The sequence below is a fragment of the Notolepis coatsorum genome (genome assembly GCF_963971535.1).
Source record: "Notolepis coatsorum genome assembly, chromosome: 13".
In the NCBI taxonomy this organism is placed as follows: Eukaryota; Metazoa; Chordata; class Actinopteri; order Aulopiformes; family Paralepididae; genus Notolepis; species Notolepis coatsorum.
The window spans coordinates 24,243,100-24,265,190 of NC_140177.1; the positions used below are offsets into that span (position 1 = coordinate 24,243,100).

At 40.5% G+C, this 22,091-nt stretch overlaps 1 protein-coding gene across 3 annotated transcripts in view; it reads left to right on the forward strand.

Annotated features, from left to right (window-relative positions):
* The window catches only part of LOC311239569 (epidermal growth factor receptor substrate 15-like 1), a 56,015-nt gene that overhangs the window by 1,266 nt on the left and 32,658 nt on the right, over positions 1-22,091 (forward strand). For all 3 annotated transcript variants that reach the window (XM_084327925.1, XM_084327926.1, XM_084327927.1), the window contains exons 2-10: positions 680-721; positions 838-927; positions 2,496-2,543; positions 2,649-2,744; positions 2,869-2,934; positions 4,571-4,696; positions 7,663-7,722; positions 12,253-12,534; positions 15,758-15,921. In XM_084327925.1, the coding sequence (XP_084184051.1) occupies positions 680-721; positions 838-927; positions 2,496-2,543; positions 2,649-2,744; positions 2,869-2,934; positions 4,571-4,696; positions 7,663-7,722; positions 12,253-12,534; positions 15,758-15,921 (974 nt within the window). The remainder of the gene's footprint in view (positions 1-679; positions 722-837; positions 928-2,495; positions 2,544-2,648; positions 2,745-2,868; positions 2,935-4,570; positions 4,697-7,662; positions 7,723-12,252; positions 12,535-15,757; positions 15,922-22,091) is intronic.

Sequence of the window (22,091 nt, forward strand, 5' to 3'; positions counted from 1 at the left end):
CATCAGCTGTCGCTCCGTTTTTGACATATTTGCAAAACAGCAGATCTTCACTCAGTGACTGGGAATTTACAAAGCGAACATAGGAAATAAGCAAACAGTCTTTATTGCTGTCAGTCTTTGACAAGGCAACACGCATGTCATCCTCAAGGCTCAACTTGGCCCTATATTTTGTTTTCAGAGCTGTCATGGATGAAAAGCCAGCTTCACACAGATATGTGGTGCTGAATGGTATCAACACCTTAACTGCTACATCATGAGATACTTGGTACTCAGCACCACACTCTGAAACTAGCTCTCCATGTGGTATCAGATGAGATTTCAATGAGTTCTTCCAAGAGTTTGGATGGAGATGTGTCAGGAAGCTTTGTCTCAATGTTGTCTGTAAAGTTTTTTTTTATCGAGAGTAACTTGGTGATCCTTTTCTGTGTTTTATTAAATAATGATTTTCAGATTGAGAAATGGTCAAACTTATCCAAATATGGTATTTTCATGGAGAACAGTGCAGCTGCAACAGATAGCACTTTAGTGATAATTTTCTGTAATCCCAAAAAAATAAAAAATCAATCAATCAATCAATCAAACTTCAAGTAGTTAACGTTAACTGTCAAGGCTAACCTCTGAACTATTCAAGTTTAATTTCCATATTGTCTCTTTCTCTCCCTCTCTTTCTCTCTCTTAGTTATCGAGTGGAAACCCAGCCTATGACCACTATTATGGACTGGTAAGTTAATAATGTTCCTCTCAGCGCTGACACTTTGTTGAACGTGTTTATCCAAAACATTTACTGTAACACGAGACCAGCTGATGAGCAACAAAGTATGTAACGTTTACCTACAGGTAGACCCAGGAAACACGGGGCAAATACCAGCCACTGATGCTGCTCAGTTCCTTAAGAAGTCTGGGCTCTCAGACAGTACATTGGGAAAGGTGACTCACTCACTCACTCACTCACTCACATCTACATTCTGTATCCTAAATCGTATATTTTCTCATATGTTTATATGAGTTAATTATATTGTTTACACTGTTTATTTTTCTCATATTCTTATATGCAGATCTAGTTTTATTGCCTATATTATTAATCATACCTGTCAACCATCCCGTTTTTCCCGGGATTGTACTGTATTTTCAACCTTCCTTCCCGCTGTCATCCCGTTAAAATATTTTCCCGTATTTTCCCAGTTTTTTTGAAATTTTCTAAATTTTTACAAAATGGCTGCAATTCCCCTCCGTGACGACAGGTGGCAGCAGTGTAGATTAGAACGTTAGCACAGGAAGTCAGACCGGAAGACGGTTGTGACCCGAAGAAGAAGAAGACCAGCAAACGGATAAAGGAGGGGTTTAGCACGAAATGTATTACATTCTACAACTACCTACACAAAAGGCAGCGAAGCATTACCGGCAACGTGGGGTTGTTCCCGGAGAGCTCACTCTCGGCCGTGGTTTCTCAGTGTATAATGTATGGTGCTCTCCCTCAACATGCGAGTAGGGTGAGACAACACCATTCTTTAGTCCAAATAATACCCTACTTTTTATACTATATTATTGTCATTCGTTTAATGTAAAGTCAGTCTTTCATTGGCACTGCTTTAACGTTGCATTTACCCATAATCCATTGCTGTATTAGACTGCCAGTATAACTTTTGTAAAGTAATGAAAAGCAAATGTAAAGTTAATCAATACACAATGAAACAATATCTTTATCTATATCGCATGTCAAAACTAATAAAAGAAGATTTTCGTTTTTTATTTCTACTCATTCATCCAAAACAAGACAGCAATTCTACTTCTGCATGCACCGGGAGAATTGAGCTCATAGCACAGATTTGGAGTTGATAGAATGGACATTGCTGTTCTTAGGAAATGTTGCAAATAATGGACATTAACATTTCTAACATTAACATTTACTAGTGTATGTTTAAAGTTGATACATTGAGGCATGGTAGAATTTCACTTTATATTACAGCAGTATCCGTTTTTAACATTACAATTAGTGTCTGACACTATAGACTCATGTTAAAAGTCAAAGTCAACTTTGTCATTTTCCAATTTGTGCAAGACATACAGAAAAATTCAATTACGTGCCCCCCTTCCCAATTAAATGAATGAATGAATTAAATAAGAGATAAAAGAGAACTTAGTGTAAATATTCTTTAATTTGTGTCAATGTTATAAAAATCCTATTGTATTCAACAAATTAATTATGATGCACCACAATGTGCCCTTTCTCTCTATTCTAAATCTATGGCCTCGCGATTCCACGGCTGCGCAGTGCAGACAATACATTGGGAGGGGGCGTGGGAAGGGGGCGGGGCGAAATATCCTGTTTTTTCAAATCCCAATGTTGACAGCGATGTATTATTTATGTATTTCTACTATTACCCTGCACAAACCTGTACCCCCCCCCCCCCCCCCCCCATGCTGCTATGATGCCCGAATTTTCCCAAGGTGATCAATAAAGGAATATCTTGTCTATCTTATCTTATCTTGTTTAGATTTGGTATTTGGCTGACTCGGATGGAAAGGGCTTCTTGGACAAGAGGGTAACATTCATTTTCTTTGTAACTTCTCTTATCGTTCCTATAATGTCGATGTAAGCATTAAAGCGTTTCCATGTGAAACCAAACTGCTCCCTTCCTCTTTCCTAGGGTTTCTTCATCGCTCTGAGATTGGTGGCCTCAGCACAGGGCGGCAATGACATCAGCCTCAACAACCTCGGTCAGACCTTGTCTCCTCCCAAGTTTGTGAGTGTTGAAAGGATTCTGCTTGGTCGTGCAACACAGTATAGCTCTCTTTATCATACAGTAGCCTGCTCTACTGATAATCCAGTCGGAGCTCCTAATTTGTTTGTGCATAATGCATTTTCAGAAAGACACAAGCAGCCCGTCGCTAGGTACGTCGTCAACGCCGGCTGATTCTCTGTGGACGATAAGGGTTAGTATTTGCACTGTTTTTATAGAGAAAAAGACTTGATGACAGATACTGTATATACTGTAAATGATTAATCATTCAAATGTTGTTTTGTCTCTGTAGTCGCATTTGAAATGGACAATAACTACAGGGTTAAAGTGCAGACTTACAGCTTTAATTTTAGGCTGTTTTTATTTTTGTATATATTTTTTATATATACCGGTATATATAAACATATCGAGTGAAGCATGTGGGAATTATAGCCTTTTTTATATACATAGTCCCCCCATTTAGGGGACAAAAAGTAATTGGATAAATGAGTATAAACATAAATAAAGTCGTCATATTTAAAGGAACACGCCAACTTTTTGGGAAATTAGCTTATTTGCCAAATTGCCATCTACCCTGGAGTTAGACAAGTAGATACATACCCTTTTCTTCTCTGTGCATGCATTAGGCTTAGGGAACAGCCGCACCGTTAGCCTAGCTTAGCGTCATTCACTGGAAGTAGGTGTGCCAGTGTAGCCTAGTTCCCAACAGTCACAAAATACACTCTAAATACAACTCCAAAACTTTCCTGTAAACATGTTGTGACCTGTGTATTTACCACGTGGAGAAATAAAAAAATATATAATTAGACATTTTCGTTTTTTTAAGCAGATATATACTCGGAACAATTTTTAGCCGAACCACTGCTGCCTGGGCGCAGTGATTTCATCACCACAAAAGCCCTGTTTTTTTTTTTTGAAAAACTGGGCTTTTGAGGTGATGAAATCACTGCGCCCAGGCAGCAGTGGTTCGGCAAAAAAAATCTTGAGTATATATCTACTTAGAAAATGAAAATGTCTAATTTCTTTTATTTATTTCTCTACGTGGTAAATACACAGGTCACAACATGTTTACAGGAACGTTTTGGAGTTGTATTTGGAGTGTATTTCGTGACTGTTGGGAACTAGGCTAAACTGGCACACCTACTTCCAGTGAATGACGTTAAGCTAGGCTAAGGTTTTTGGATTTGTGCTGCACTGTTAACATGTCTCTAACCACTGCACTTTATGGTCTTATTGTTGTCTCACTGTTCTGTCCTGTTTTGCACTTTATTTATTATTATTATTCTTATTTGTGAAAAAAGTCCTATCACGTTCCATTTGTGTTTACATAAATGGCTAATAAAGTCATCTGAATCTGAATTCAGTGAGAAATCCTCCAAACAAGGACAGCCAGCTGCGTTTCACTGGACTCAGACATACAGACTACATTGCACATTTTGGATGAGACGTTAAACCAAGGTCCCTGACTAAATTTGGTCATTAAAGAACCCAGGGCACCCATTGCAAAGAGTAGTGGGTTCCCCAACATTCCTGGCAAAATCCCAATCAGGTCTCTGACATCAAGGCCACCTAATCATCTCTCCCCCTTAATTGGCTGATATCAAACCTGTCTCCTGAGCCTTTCAGCCATGATGTGTGCCTGGTGCCAGTGTGTATGGCAGCCATTGAGCCTGCATAGCCCAAGGTTGGGTGCTATACAGTGGTGGTGAAGGAGGCAATTTCCACCCTACATTCTAAAGCGCTTTGAGTGTCTAGAAAAGTGGTATACAAATGCAATGATTCATTCATTCATATCTCCCTAACACTTTTGTTTTGTATCTGTTTTCTAGCCTGATGAAAAAGGGAAGTTTGACGGAATCTTTGAGAGTCTGTTGCCCGTCAACGGTCTTCTCGCTGGCGACAAGGTCAAGCCCATGCTCATCAACTCCAAGCTACCTCTGGATGTGTTGGGAAAGGTAATCCAATCATAATATTACATAAGAGACTACTATTGTTTAGCAACATTGAACACGCAGTGGAATTAAAGAACGCTCGTTTGGCAGGGCTCGTCTTGGGGGGGCATCCGAAGTGATGATCATCCCTACCATATCCCTATCTCAAACCCTGCCCCTTGTTTCTCCAATCACAACTGTTGCTTACCCGTTCGTCCGAGGATCTAGCCATAACTGACAATTATGACATGTTCATAAATAATAATTAAGCGATAGCTCACGACAGGTTGTGGTATATAGTCATTATCACAACTAAGGGGTGTAGTTCGGCCCGATGCGTAGCGGCCATTTTGAACCTCTCTTGGTTCATATATGTGTGTATCGTAACGCAAGGGCTTCCCCAATCTGTGCCAATTTTGGCACCAAGAGGATTCTTCCTTTTAACTGGGCATGCGTCAGCCCCAGTCTCCTCCATAGACCAGACTGTCTCATTTAACAAGGCTTAGGTTTTTTTCCTCTGATGCGGAGTGATACTGTCTTGTGAAAAGGAATTAGAATCAAAGGGCTATACGCTCATTATACCTTGGCTCTGAACCAATCAGATTGCTTGATTTGAGCTACCTGTTTTATAAATATACATAAATACTCTGTGTTATCTAATAATAAGGAGTGCCTGCCTATATTATTCAAAGGGCATCTGTGGGTCTGATAACATATTGCTCATCTGAGGATCTGTCTGTCCAATGTCCTATTGTGTGTCAAGACAACTTTACTGGGGGGACAGTCTGACTTTCTCCCCCTGGTCAAATACTCTGTTGTGGAACAAATAGAACCATGAGGGCGTGGTCCACCACAGCTGGACACAGCCAATGGCAGAGAGAGGTGTAGCAGATAGTGGGTTGATAAGGTTGTGTCCTATAGTACAGTGTTTCTCAACTGGTGGGTCGCGACCCAAAAGTGGGTCGCGGGGCCATTTTGAGTGGGTCGCGGATGTGTGTGTGTGTGTGTGTACACATTTTTTTTTGTTTTCTTTTGTTTTTGTTTTTGCACTATCTATCTTTGTGAAAGTGTCCTGCTGGAGACAAAGCAGAGGAACAGATTGGACATTGAGCATGACCTCAGAGTTGCTTTGTCTACCATCACCCCAGACTTTGAGACTCTTGTTAGGAGCAAACAACATCTGCAGTTATCCCATTAGTTCCCTGGGATGTTAAGCTAAGAAGTCTGCTAAGAAGCATATATTATTTATTATTATTATAATTTTATTTCATTGGGTTTTTAGCCCTAGTTGCACTTTTGTTGCAACCCCAGTTATCCCATTAGTTCCCCCAAACGTAGGTCTGTTTTGTTAACACTTTGACTGCCTAAAAACGCTTTACAGCGTCATTCCCGGCCATGCTCAAGTTGCCGAGGACGCTTTACAGCGTCTTTAATATCAATATTTCAAAAATCTGGAATCGGATTCATATTTCCCCTCCGCTGGTCTGAGATCCACCAGGAGGACCCACTGAGCTCTCTGGCGGTTCAGGAGCGCCATCTGGTGGCCGATCGGCGCAACCGCTTAACAGGAAGCGCAGTAGAGGTTTTGCTGGTCGGCCGTATTACTTCCGGGCACTCGGTATAGGTTCCGGCACTCTAGCTCGTCACACTACATAGCGATCGATTGCCAATAACTCGATAAACAACATGATTTGGACGTATATACCATTATACAAGCTGGAGATGGACCGGGTAATAATATATCCCATAATGATAAAATTTCTACTCGACGATGATCGCCCAACGGCGCGCGGCGACTGGGGTGAGTTTCAGCGTGTAACGTTACCATCTTCGATACTAACTGCTTTTATCAACATTTGACCCACATTAGATGATTGGTATAACGCTGCCCACGGAATTATAAACGCCCCCTCGCCCATCCGGTCAACATCAGATGACGTGTAGTAACTTCTAGAAGTACGTCTAGTTGGAATTTTTTATATCGCGCTGATTGCCATCAAACTGTATTTCATCATCAATATAATGCATTTGGGGCTATATATCACGTTCTGGAGAAAGCTGCAGAAAGAGATGAAAACATACTTATACATTAGACCATACTTTACTATGAATATGTGAATGAAAAAGTTTAACGTTGCTACACAATGAACAATACATATAGGACTTTGAATGGGCCCTAATAATGGCAATGTGGCAATAGAATTTAAAAAGTTATAGCCATGCAAAGAAGGGGACTTTCTCTATAGACAAATAGAGCCGGCAACCTACGGTTGATAATGAATTTAACCCATGGCAGCCAAAGTGTTAAGCTAAGAAGTCTGCTAAGAAGCATATTATTTATTATTATTATTATTATTATTAAATATTATTATTTTATTTCATTGGGTTTTTAGCCCTAGTTGCACTTTTGTTGCAACCCCAGTTATCCCATTAGTTCCCCCAAACTTAGGTCTGTTATGTTAAGCTAAGAAATCTGCTAAGAAGCATATATTATTTATTATTATTTTATTTCATTGGGTTTTTAGCCATAGTTTGTGTTTATTTCATGTTTTTAACAGTGCATGAAAGATTGCGTATTACTGCAAAAAAGAAAATTTAAATAAATCATAGTGGTTAAAAAATTTGGGTCGCGACTTAATGACTAAGGAAAATGTTGGGTCCCGAGGCTAGACCAGTTGAGAACCACTGCTATAGTAGATGTCACAGATCAGTGTATAAAAGATGATGTGTGATTCATGATGATTCAGTTCTGTTCTGCAAAACCTGACTCCGGTATTTGTTACTGTTTTAATAAAGAACCGTGTTTAAAATCCTCTACTACAATGTCTCGAGGATCAAGAAAAGAGGTCAGGGTTTCAGGTCATGGGTCAATCTGCACATTTGTCCCTTAAAAAAGTTTGCATTGTGAATTTAGTTTTTAGCATGTACGCTAATGAAATGTTACCCCTGTAGAATCAAAGCAAGTCATTCTTTTATTTGCTCATGTTTAGATTTGGGACCTGAGTGACGTGGACAAAGATGGAAATTTGGACAAAGAGGAGTTTTCAGTGGTAAGACAATGTCTTTTATCCCCCCTTAATTTATTATGTATTCAGTAATACAGTGTTGTTTTATACGTATGTTGCAAAACCTATGCTGGTCCTTGGAAACATCTGGTCTGACGGACAATAATAATAATAATAATAATAATAATAATAATAATAATAATAATAATAATAATAATAATAATAATAATAATAATAATAATAATAATAATAATAATAAACTTTATTTGTATAGCACCTTTCATACAAGAATTTCAGCTCAAAGTGCTTCACAGCAGCAAAAGAAATACAGGCATAAAATGAGCACAAAATTGGCAGATCAAGAGCAATGCGTGAAGTGCAGACATAAAATAAATATGAAACGAGCATCAATATAGAACATTAAATAGACAAGAGTATAGTCATGACACAGACCCTGGGGTTTGCTGATGGTGTCCGGTATCGTATTGACTGCTACAATCCATGTGTTGTGCTGAGGTGTTTCTTTAGGAAAACCAAATTGTCATCAGTTTTTTCATGTCTTTTACATTTTGAGGATCGGATGTACAACTGGAACAATGACGGTGTTGCCTAGCAACTGAAGTTGCCATTGAAATGGTCTACAGTATATGATTGAGCCTTGATTGTTCATTGTGTACCTGTCGTAGTCTGTGAAAGGACCTCTTTGATAATTGCCAGGTTATAACTAAGGTGATGTGAATTATGTAAGAACTCACACAAAAATGTTATGGCCTCATAAAGTCTGAGCCCCATTCATTGTCTATGGAGCAGCCCCAGATTTTACATCCCGGTGACATCACTGATTCAAGGGTTCTCTCTCTGATTTCTAGCTTTAGGAGAGAGTGGTGCGTGTTCACAAATACTGACTGAGCTCTCCTGGGGTACAGGAAGAACATTTGTGGATTTTTAAAATGGGTAGCATTCCCATTTTAATGCATCAATATGAATGTAGAAATCCAACTATTGAGCTGTGAAATGTATAATCAGTGTCGATCAGAATGAATTACGTGGTTTTATTTTTTAAATGTATACACATCTGTAAACTAATAATAACTCAGTGTGAGGTTTTAATTGTATAAGATAAGATAAGATATTCCTTTATTGATCCCCTTGGGGAAATTCAGGCATCATAGCAGCATGGGGGGGAGGGGGGGAGGGGTACAGGTAGTAAAACAACACAGTATACAGGTAGTAAAAGACAACACAGGCAGTGTAAACAATTTGATCAATATGGTCAATATAATTTACTATCTGACTAGCTGAGGAATATTCACATTATTCACAGTGTCACATAAGGTGCAGTATGCATGAGGTAGTGTTATAATTTACTATCTACTGAGTATACATTAATCAAAGTACCAGGGTAGTCTACGTTGTCCCCCTTGGGTTCCTATAAGTCCCAGGTCAATGTCTGGTAGCAGTCGCTGTCGCTGCCCCCTGTTGTGGGGCCTGGAGGCTGCTAGTCGCTGCCCACTGTTGTGGAGCCTGATGGCCGCTGGTATGAAGGACTGTCCGAGGCGGTTAGTTGAGTGTCGGGGGGGAATGAGTCTGTGGCTGAACGAGCTTCTCACCTTGACTAGCTCGTCGTAGAATACATACAAACTTTGCCGCCTGAATCCGCCTGTCTGATTTGTATAACCAAGGCCATCACACATAACTATAACACATAACTAAGTATCAAATAATTGAATCGAACCCAACTGTGGTCAAAATTTAGATGAGATTAGATTAGATTCAAATGTATTGTCATCATACAGCACAAGTGCAGTACAACGAAAAGAGGTTTGGCATCCAACCAGGGTGCAAATGTAACAGTAAAGTGCAATAGTAATATACAATGTACAGGTGATTAAACTGGAGTATAACATATATAAATTAGTACTACTGAGTAATAATGATAATCAGATGCATGTACAGAGTTGTAGTATTATTATGTACAGTGATACAGGTGTAAAGACACTGGTCATAAGTCATACTGGCCAGCAGCGTAACTAGTAAGAGTAGGTAAGGAAGAGTAGGTAAGGAATATGTACATATATAGATATAGTATATGATATGTAAAAAGGATTATATGCAGGTATGTACAGACAGATGTGGATATACAGTGCATATATATATTTATTACATGGCGTTTTCACATTCGCCGAAATGCTTGCTTGTGATTGGTCAATAGCGCTCGTCAGAGGTCCGATATTACTTGATAACGGACCTCTGCCGAACAATAATGGCCGCTGTGCGCAGCTGGACCAATCAAGCCCACTACACACACTGTATCAGTGCTGCTCAGCATATGCACAGCTGCACTCAGTCATGCAATCAGACCACAGACCTGCCGGCTGCCGATAATAATAATCACTTTATTTGGGCTGACAGAGCCACAGAACAACTGTGTCTGCATTTGATCTCGTCTTGTCGATGAATTAGGTATATTGTTAGTAAGTTAGCCATGTAATAAGCGGGATAATGTATAGCTATACTCGGTCATTGTCGCAAAATAATTGACCTTCACTGACGTTCTAAACTCCGTGTCGGTCAATTATTTTGCGACAATAACCTCGTAGCTATACATTATCCCTTACATATATATATATATATAATATGGTAAGAATTTATTTATGTTTAAATATATACAGCATTATCGTACATGCTATCATACAGAGTTATATGGGTTATATGCAGGTTTATAAGTAGGTATATAGACGGATTATATGCAGCTATGTACAGACGGGTGGATATATATATATATATATATATACACAGTAAGAATTTATATATATATACATGGTATATACAGCATTATTGTACATGCTATCATACAGAGTTATATGGGTTATATGCAGGTGTATAATGACTAGGTCTGTCCCCGATTAAGGATTTGGATGGTCGACTATGATTGGCCAAAATTTGCCGTTAGTTGGTCGACATAAAAAAAAATAAAGTAATATTTTTAATCTTTTTTTTAAACTTTTTTTATCATTCCATTTGGGCTGTGGGGGTGCTTAATGTCTGAAGGAGTTGACTGAAGGCTTCTTGTCCAATGCAAAAGCATGCAATTGGTCCACTGATGGATACATCTTGATATTTGTCTAGTCTAGTGTGTTCATTAGATGGGTGAAATCCTCTTTCAGTGCCTCTGTGCCTGTTTTCGTAGGCAGTTAGCCTCTGGTATGCGTGCCATTAGCGTTAGCCACGCTTCTAGGCCTCTTTTCTTTTGAAAAGAATGATGATAAAAAAAAAAAAAAAGTATAAATATATATATATATTTTTTATACGAGCTGGAGCATATGTGTGTAGGTTTTTAGATAACAGGTATTAAGGGTATATCCTATATAAGACAATTAAATAAAATGTGATTTAATTTCATTGGATGTGCACTGACAAATAATGCTTGTATATCTTATCGTGTGTTGTCATGTTTGTTTATGTGCGTGTTTAACACTTTGACTGCCGGGAGCCGTCTTTAGACGTCTTTGCTGGCCATGCTAAAGTTGCCGGGGGACGCTGTACGTCGTCTTTATATCAATATTTCAAAAATCTGCGATCGGATTCATAATGTCCCTCCGCTGGCCTGAGATCCACCAGCAGGACCCACTGAGCTCTCTGGCGGTTCAGGAGCGCCATCTGGTGGCCGATCGGCGCAAGCGCTTAACAGGAAGCGCATTAGAGGTTTTGCTAGACGTCCGTATTGCTTCCGGCCACTCGGTACATGTCCCGTGACTCTAGCTCGTCACTCTACATAGCGATCGATTGCCAATAACTCGATAAACAACATGATTTGGACGTATATACCATTATACAAGCTGGAGATGGACCGGGTAATAATATATCCCATAATGATAAAATTTCTACTCGACGATGATCGCCCAACGGCGCGCGGAGACTGGGGTGAGTTTCAGCGTGTAACGTTACCGTCTTCGATAATAACTGATATTATCAACATTTGACCCACATTAGATGATTGGTATAACGCTGCCCACGGAATTATAAACGCCCCCTCGCCCATCCGGTCAACATCAGATGACGTGTAGTAACTTCTAGAAGTACGTCTAGTTGGAATTTTTTATATCGCGCTGATTGCCATCAAACTGTATTTCATCATCAATATAATGCATTTGGGGCTATATATCACTATGAATATGTGAATGAAAAAGTTTAACGTTGCTACACAATGAACAATACATATAGGACTTTGAATGGGCCCTAATAATGGCAATGTAGCAATAGAATTTAAAAAGTTATAGCCCTGCAAAGAAGGGGACTTTCTCCATAGACAAATAGCGCTGGCAATCTATGGTATATCATTAATTTAACCTTAGGCAACCAAAGTGTTAAAGAAAATAATAAAAAAAAAAAAATACAAAAAAAATATATATATATTTTTTGTATTTGACTAAGAGGTTGGCTAGTCGACTACGGCTCCTTTCGACCGATTAGTCGACTAATAGGGGTCAGCCCTAATAATGACACAGCGAATTTTGTGAAATTTGTGCATGTTGTGTTTTGTGAAATCTGTGCATGTTGTGTTTTTTCCCCCAGGCCATGCATCTGGTGTACCGGGCCAGGGAGAATGAGCCCATGCCCTTGGCACTGCCCGCCTCCCTCATCCCTCCATCCAGGTGGAAGAAGTCTGCCGGAATGCTGCCGGGCGCCGTGGCCGTCTTGCCCGCTCTGTCTGGCCTCCTGGCCGGCTCTCCCCCTCTCAAAGAGACCCTGCGCCCCACCCCGTCCCTGGGCAGCGTGGCCTCCCTGAGCGCCGTCTCCTCCATCAGCAGGACCGGGAGCCTCTCCCCCAAACACTCGTTCAAAGCCAGCTCACAGGTACTGCGTCTCCACTGTGTCTCTGGAAGGGTGGATATTTACTAGGGATGTCCGATATTATCGGCCTACCGATATTATCGGCCGATATTGGCATTAAAATGTGATATCTAAAAATATCGGTATCGGTTAAAATTCTTTTTTATTTAATTTAATTTTTTTAACATTTCTAGAACCTTTATTTACCCAGGCAAGCAAGTAAGAACAAAGAACAAAAAAGTTCATGATCACAGCAGCCCTATACCTCAATCATAACTTCTGCGTCATAATGGAAGCCCCTCGTCGTTAATAAACACAGAAATACTTCCTCCTCCACATAAAAATCCAGTGCAATTGACATATTATTGCCTGATGTTACGAGCACTTTGCCCAGATCAAAGTTATGACACATCACGGTGTCACGGTGGGGCGTCCCGTTTCCAGGGCGATCTCGGGAGGCGTGTCACGTTGTGAAGGAAGTGGTTTCCATTGAGGAAGTACCACGAGGCCAGAACTCGTTTTAAAAACCAGCGCTTCCTGTACCCCCACCCTGCTCTGTGCATAATGACCTGTTCTGCCACATTCTCTGCCTTCTACTCAGAATGGCTGCAGGGATCTATGCCGCTCCTTTTTTGAATAGGGATCATACCTGGCTGTCAGGGCCACGTTATGAACCCTTATGCCCTTATGAACACACACCATTATGACAACAAGAACGGCAACAATGAGACTGTGTGTGTGTGTGAGAGAGAGTGAGACAGATCAAACAAAGAGCAGTGGTTGGGAACCGTGACAAACGTATTACATAACCATACATTACAAGTCTATTACATAAGAGTTCTTAATTTTTTTAATCTTACATTTTATAAGATGACACTTGTGGTTTCAGCTATCAGTATGGTAATACTACATACACAGGGGTGGGGGATGCATATCTTCACAGTACAATACAATATAGTAATATAAAATATAATAATAAAGTAATATAAAAAGTTATATAAAATAAAGTAATATAAAATAGTAATATAAAAGTACAAACACAAGATATGATGGTATGAGTCTCTAGTGCCTCTAGTAGCCTCTAATTCTGTTTGTTTTATTTTATTTTGTCATGTATTATTTTTCTTCTGTTTTTGTTCTGTTTTTTTGTTTTGCCATAGTTTGTCTCTCCTGCCCATGTAAAGCGTCTTTGAACACCTGGAAAAGCGCTATATAAGATAGATGTATTATTATTATTATTATTATTATTATTATTATTATTATTATTATTATTATTATTATTATTATTATTATTAGTGCAAAGAATCAAGATAGTCGTTGATGTGAGTCTCTGGTTCTCAGGTCCCGAGTTGAGACAGTGATAGCTCTGGCAGCAGAACCGGCCCGAGCCCTTTGTTGTAGAGCCTGATGGCTGCCGGTATAAAGGACCAGCCCAGGCGGTTTGTGGTGTGGGGGGGGGGGGGGGGGGTGTGTGAGTCTTAGGCGGAACATGCTCTTTATTCTGGCTAGCTCCTCATAGATGGGGTGAGAGGGATTCTCCAGGATGGCTTCTAGCTTTTTCCTCATCCTCCTGTCAGCCACCACCTCTAGGTTATCCAGCTCACCACCCACTACTGAGCTAGCCTTCTTCACCAGCTTGTTCAGCTTGCTGGAGTCCCTCGAGTTGATGTTGCCCCCCCCCCCCCCCAGCACACCACAGCAAATAAGAGGACGCTGGCTACAACCGACTGGTAGAACGATGGCAGCAGTCGGCTGCACACGTCGAACGACCTGAGTCTCCTCAGGAAGAACAGCCTACTCTGTTCAGAGTAGCTCCTCTCTCGAATACACAAGTGTTGCTGGCTCTGTTGTTATTGGCAACAACAACAACAATATATACATTTTCTGGTTAGACCTAACTTAAACAAACTCTTAGCTGTCTAACTTCATGGACGTTTTTAGCCTTAGCAAACCAAGTACTGTTACAAAATTAAAGTAGCGAAAAAAGAGAGTATAATCAAAGATAAATAAGTTTAAAAAAGGTAAGTGAGAGGGGAGGAGCTGCTCTAACAGGCTGCCTCTCTCTCCAGGCGCCGTATTACATACCTGCGCTACATACACGGGTATGGTAATACTACTACTAATACTACTACTACATACACGGGTATGGTAATACTACTACTAATACTACTACTACATACACGGGTATGGTAATACTACTACTACATACACAGGTATGGTAATACTACTACTAATACTACTACTACATACACGGGTATGGTAATACTACTACTACATACACAGGTATTGTAATACTACTACATACACGGGTATGGTAATACTACTACTAATACTACTACATACACGGGTATGGTAATACTACTACTAATACTACTACATACACTGGTATGGTAATACTACTACTAATACTACTACATACACAGGTATGGTAATACTACTACTAATACTACTACATACACTGGTATGGTAATACTACTACATACACAGGTATGGTAATACTACTACTAATACTACTACTACATACACGGGTATGGTAATACTACTACTACATACACGGGTATTGTAATACTACTACATACACGGGTATGGTAATACTACTACTAATACTACTACATACACGGGTATGGTAATACTACTACTAATACTACTACATACACTGGTATGGTAATACTACTACTAATACTACTACATACACAGGTATGGTAATACTACTACTAATACTACTACATACACTGGTATGGTAATACTACTACATACACAGGTATGGTAATACTACTACTAATACTACTACATACACAGGTATGGTAATACTACTACTAATACTACTACATACACAGGTATGGTAATACTACTACTAATACTACTACATACACGGGTATGGTAATACTACTACTAATACTACTACATACACAGGTATGGTAATACTATGAGTATGGTAATACTATGAGTATGGTAATACTATGAGTATGGTAATACTATGAGTATGGTAATACTAGTCTACTACATAGTACACAGGTATGGTAATACTAGTCTACTACATAGTACACAGGTATGGTAATACTATGAGTATGGTAATACTACTACATACACAGGTATGGTAATACTATGAGTATGGTAATACTATGAGTATGGTAATACTGTGAGTATGGTAATACTATGAGTATGGTAATACTGTGAGTATGGTAATACTACTACATACACAGGTATGGTAATAACTTGATGACAAACCATGCTGTCCTGCGTCCAGGCCCAGTCCACGGTGAACTGGGTGGTCCCGGTGGCTGACAGGGGGCGCTATGACGACATCTTCCTGAAGACGGACACCGACATGGACGGTCTGGTCACCGGCGGTGAGGTCATCGAGATCTTCATGCAGTCCACCCTCCCCCAGACCATGCTGGCACAGATCTGGTGAGAAACGCGGAGCGTTGCTGAGCACCGCCGACGAGGTTGAGTGGTTCATGAAGTAGGATGGAGCGACCTGCTGTACATCCTCCTGCCCACTGTTCTCTCTTGAGTTCAGGCCTGCATGACGCCACACACACACACACACACACACACACACACACACACACACACACACACACACACACACACACACACACACACACACACACACACACACACACACACACACACACACACACGCCTCAATCTAGGACTGCTCCAATAATCGATTAATCATGTGATTGTTACTATATTAGATTGGATTAAAATGTGTCATTATACAGCACAAGTATAGTACAACGAAATTACATTTGGCATCCAACCAGAGTGCAAATATAACAGTAAAGTGCAATAGTAATATACAATGTACAGGTGATTAGACTGGATATAAAATATATAAATTAATAATAGCGCTAATCAGATGTACAGTATGTACAGACTTGTAGAATTAATACGTGCCGGTATTGGCAGGGTATGAATATAAAAATATGAGAAAAATAAACGGTGTAAACTATATAATATAGTTATCTCTGTGTAGGTGAGATGCTGTTTCAGTTGGAGGTTTACAGACACTTGGCTCTTTGCTCTGACGTTATTGCCGCAAAACACAGCACAGCTACGAGCAACGTGGATCTTATTGTAGAGCCATATTCATACTTCATAATGACTTCACAAGTCACTTAGGATTTATTAAATCGTCAATCGCAATTTAAGAACATTTTACATTTTAAAATAAAATAATAAGAATAACCAGGCAGGTCAATTAAGAATAAATTCGTATTCACAATGATGGCCTGGCAGGAGGACAATGGGGCCTCTCGAAGGGTAACAGGGAAAGGGGACAATACAATAAAATAGAAAAGAGACAGATGATGCATACATCACAGAGGTAAGGGAAATAATTAAAACACATCAAACAAACAACCAAATAAAATGAAAAGTTATGTAATACATGAAGCAGAACAGACAAATTACAGTTAAAAGGCTGGGTGACACTTGCAGGTGTGTGTAAACAACTCTGTGATAGAGTCCTTAGAAGTAGTGAGGGGGATACATTTGTCCATTTTCAAATACTTTTGCATCTCGTTCCAACTGCTGGGAGCAGCAAATTGGAAGGAGGCTTGACTGAAGGAACACATTCGTCGCCAGGGACTAGTCTGGGCCTGTGGTAGTTAGGCCAAGCATTAAGGGGGCTTTCACACTCAGCCTTTTGTATCGAATCACCGTCCCGGAGCACGGGGACTTAGGACTTCGGGGCGGTTAGGTGGCGTAGCGGAGATTGCGTTCGTCACCAACCCCGAAGCTGTGAGCTGGATTCGCCTGTTCGAATCCAGCTCACAGCTCCGGGGTTGTCACCAGCTTGGCTGGCCGTTCACACTAATACAATTGGCAGTATTAGAGGGTGGGAGAAGCTGGCGGGGTGGGTCCGGGTCGTTGTAAACAGCGACTCCTACAGTTCGGTCGGGGCGCCTGCTAAGCGTGGATAGGACCTGAGTGGGATAGTGGGATCCTTCCACACGCTATGCCCTCTCAGGGAGGATCCGCGCTACCAGGTGAAAAGAAGCGGTTGATTGGCTGGACGTGTGTCGGAGGAAGCACGTGATAGCCTCCACTCTCCCAGATGATCTGACTGTGGGGGGTAAGTGTGCAGCGACTAGGAAGGGATTGGGAATTGGCATACGACTAACATTGGGATGGGAGAAAATCGGAGGAAAATGGAGGGGGAAAAAGATATAAAAAAAAAAAAATGGGACTTCGTCACCTTGTTTGCAGGGCTATATTATATTCTATATTATAGCTATGGATACAATACTATGGCCCATTTGACATCAAATATCTATCCTTCAATATGTGAAAAAGAATAGATTTTTCCATCCATATGTTCCTGTGTTATACCGTGGTGAATATAAGTATAGTTATAGCGCGGTCTGGGGTAATTCCCGAAAGGCTGAGTAATAGCCATATGCGTGTATTCTACTAAAAGCGTTGCCATTTCTTGCCTGGACTAGCTACTATTCTCAAATCAAATATATATCATAGGTATTATGTTTCATCATGAATGCATGAAGGGGGGGGGGGGGGGGGGTCGTTTTTTGATGCTTTGATCGTCACCAACGGAATACGTTGTGGACTAACGTTACACACATATGCTCGGATTGCAATGAAGACATGCTTGGATCAACGCAAGATTGATATCATATAGCCCTTACCTTGACTAGTTTGTACCCCAAAAAGAATATTCCAATTATTTAATCACCATTCCAAGTATTGATGTCCATCGTGTCGCCAACATAATCCACCACAAACATGATATTTGATTCTTCTCAATCCGAGCGTTATAACCGCTCGTCTTGCCTGGAGATAAATAGCCGACCCGGACCCATATAATCGACGCACAGCCCAAGACACAAAGTTTCAATGGATGCTCGATACCGCCGCCTGGTAGGATGCGGTTGGTATTGCACTTTTGCAATCTCAGACTCATTCCCTATGATAACACCAGGCTCCCTGGATGGATAATGAATACACATATCGGAAAAAAAGTATAAACGACCAAAACCCCAGATATCTTGGGTCTGGCGCCCAACCGCTGGCGAGTTAACCCGACTTATCTCGGGTTTGGCACCCAACGTGTTAACATGGGGAACATCTAGTGAGCAGCTCTGCTGTTACAGGGAGTGAATTACAATTTTAACAGGTGTATCAAATACATGACATTTCATTAAAAATGTCCAAGTTCACAGCAGCTCTATATCTCAGTCATGATATTTCTGCATTGTAAGAGAAGCCCCCCATCATTAATAGATGCAGAAATACTTCCTCCATACAGTTACAGTACCATACAGTTACAATACCGTACAGTTACAGTACCGTACAGCTACAGTACCATACAGTTACAGTACCATACAGCTACACTACCGTACAGCTACAGTACCATACAGCTACAGTACCATACAGTTACCCACCACCCCAACAACAGCCTGTTCAAGCCATGGCCAGTTCAGGCCATCAGAACATTGAACTAGGGCTGCAACTAATGACTAATTTGGTAGTCGACTAATCTGCCGATTATTTTTTCGATTAGTCGACTAATCGAAAACCAATGTAAACAACAACAACAAAACAAAAAAAAAATGATTTTTTTTTTTTTTTTTTTTAAATGACCTATCTTTGTGAAAGTGGCTTCTCAGCTCTGGTCCAGCTGAAGACGGAGCAGAGGAACAGATTGGACATTGAGCATGACCTCAGAGTTGCTTGTCTACCATCACCCCAGACTTTGAGACTCTTGTCAGGACCAAACAACAACATCATAACATGATGATACCATAGCAAATTAAAATAATTACTCATGAAACATTTGAATTTGGATCTTTAAGCCACTTTAAATGAAAATGTATTTGAAGAACAATACAGCAATCACTCATAACAAGATAAATAAATTAAATAATACAAATTAAAGTGGAAGTGTACTTTAAATAACTTTTGTTTGCTGTGTGTGAGAGGAGTCCGTGTGTGTGTGTATGTGTGTGTGTCTTACTCTGATCGCTGTGTGAGTGAGAGGAGTGTGTGTACTGTGTAATTTGTGTGTGTGTCTTACTCTGATCGCTGTGTGAGTGAGAGGTGTGTACTGTGTAATTTGTGTATGTGTGTGTGTCTTACTCTGATCGCTGTGTGTGAGTGAGAGGAGTGTGAATGTGTGTGTGTCTTACTCTGATCGCTGTGTGTGAGAGAGAGGAGTGTGAATGTGTGTGTGTCTTACTCTGATCGCTGTGTGTGAGTGAGAGGAGTGTGTATGTGTGTGTGTCTTACTCTGATCGCTGTGTGTGAGTGAGAGGAGTGTGTATGTGTGTGTCTTACTCTGATCGCTGTGTGTGAGTGAGAGGAGTGTGTATGTGTGTGTCTTACTCTGATCGCTGTGTGTGAGTGAGAGGAGTGCGTGTGTAATGTATTGTGTGTCTAGTCTGATCATCATCTCCTGCAGGGGAACAATGTTTTCAATGTCCAAAATTTGCTATGGGATCATCATGTTATGATGTTGTCTGGAACCCTGAGAAGCCACTCTCACAAAGATAGGTAGTGCACACAAAAAAAATAAAATAAAAAAATAAAATAAAGTTTTTTCTTTTTCTTTTTCTTTTTTTATGACTAATCGACGCAACAATTTCTCGTCGACGATTTTTTATAATCGACGTCGTCGATTATGTCGACTAATCGTTGCAGCCCTACATTGAACACTGAACTCTCCACACACAAGTACACACAAGCACACACACACAACACACAACACAATGCTGCATTCGCTCACACACAAATGGTCACTTTAAACTAAATGGAAAGGACACTTTAAAAGAACGAGGAAAATAAAGATCACTTTAAGGAAAGAACTGATGTGGTTCTTGTATAGTATAGTTTAGAAATAGCAAGTATAGCATAAGTGTAACTGAGGGGTACAATTCCCTGACTGTATTAATCAAGTATGGTATCATTAAACCACTACCGTCTTATGTACATTACTGGCCATACCGTACACAAGTATATCAGATGAGAACACCTCCACAATGAAACGGTTTCCACACAAATACTCGTTTAGAATATTTATTACAGCAAAATATTATATTACATTACTTAGATGCGCTTATAAGGCAAAGAATGTGCGTAGGCAAGTCAATATGGATATTAGGAATTATATCTCTGGTACTCTGGGGAGATAGCTAGAAAGGGGGGTACTACCGGTTGTAAGCCAGCAGGGGGAGGCGATGCTCTATGCAAAGTCAATGGTTCCACAGGGAGCTTCAATAGGCACCTGGAGACGGTATATTGCTCCCTGGCTCAGCGGGGAAAGGCAGCTGTACTCCCAGTGTGCGCGCCGCACAGGTGAAGCCGTGGAGTCTCTCCTTGAGACGGGCTCGAATGATGTCCTCACGGTAGATCCCACACAGCAGCGGGGTAGACGGTTCTCTGCTCCAGCAGCCACAGTCAAAGCAATGAAGAATAATAATAGTAATCCTGCCGGAAAGTGGCTCTACTGGCGCCGGGGAGATCCTCCGGTGCGCGGTGGTCCACGGTTGAACTTGACGTTACTATCCTATTAGCACGCGGCAATAAGTGCTCTATGTAGACACACAATTACCCACTTCACGTGGTCTTTTGACTCGTAATGAAGGCCTACTAGTAAATAGCGAACGATACGTTGAACAAACGTAGTAGGATAACACGACTCTATTTGAGGCAATACGAGCCCTACTCTACCGCACGTTGCATAGTGGGTGAGACGTCACTTGGGTAACTGAACAAGACTGAACTTCAACTCGAACTGAAAAGGGGCGAACTAACTCAGTATTCACCTACGCCATATTTATATGTACGGGGAATAATCAAGTGCCAGCCTGCTCACTGTCTCGTAGCCTTGGGCAGAAGCGGGCATGTTGAGACAAGTCATGTCGGTAGCTTTCAAGTCGGCTCTAGGGGCTCGGCACTGGCGCTGGTGGCACGCCATCCAATAGGAGAATGAAATATTATGGGCTATAGTAGGCTAAAGGGATATTCCGTGTATATGTACAAAGAATATACAAGGGATATCAAACGACATACAAATACTATTCAATATATATCCATAAATAAATATATATATTCGGTTTAATCTGATCCTTCGTAACAATAAGGATATAGAGAAAACACTGTATTGTATAGTAGTGCAGGGTTTCCCATCAATGACCTAGATTGTGGTGGCCCGCCACAGTCTAATTAGTCCCACCACAGTTGTATAATGAACCAAATTTTTTTTTTTTAATTTAAAAAAAATAATAATAGAAAAAACATATATATATATATTTTTACTATTTTTTTTTAATATAAAGTTTGCCAATAGGGATGTATCAGTAGTATTGGCAGTGGTAGTAGTCTTAATAGTAATCCACTATATTCTTTTATTTTCTAAAAAAATAAACCAGTTCAACACAGGTAACCACTTTTGCTTCATTTCTTTGATGGCTCAAATGTATGCTCTAGTCCAGTGGTTCCCAAACCTCTCCTCGAAGCACCCCAGCCGTTCCATGTATTTGTTAAATTCCACCACCAGCACACCTTGATTCAACTAATAAAGGGCTAGTTAAGTTGAATCAGGTGTGCTGGTG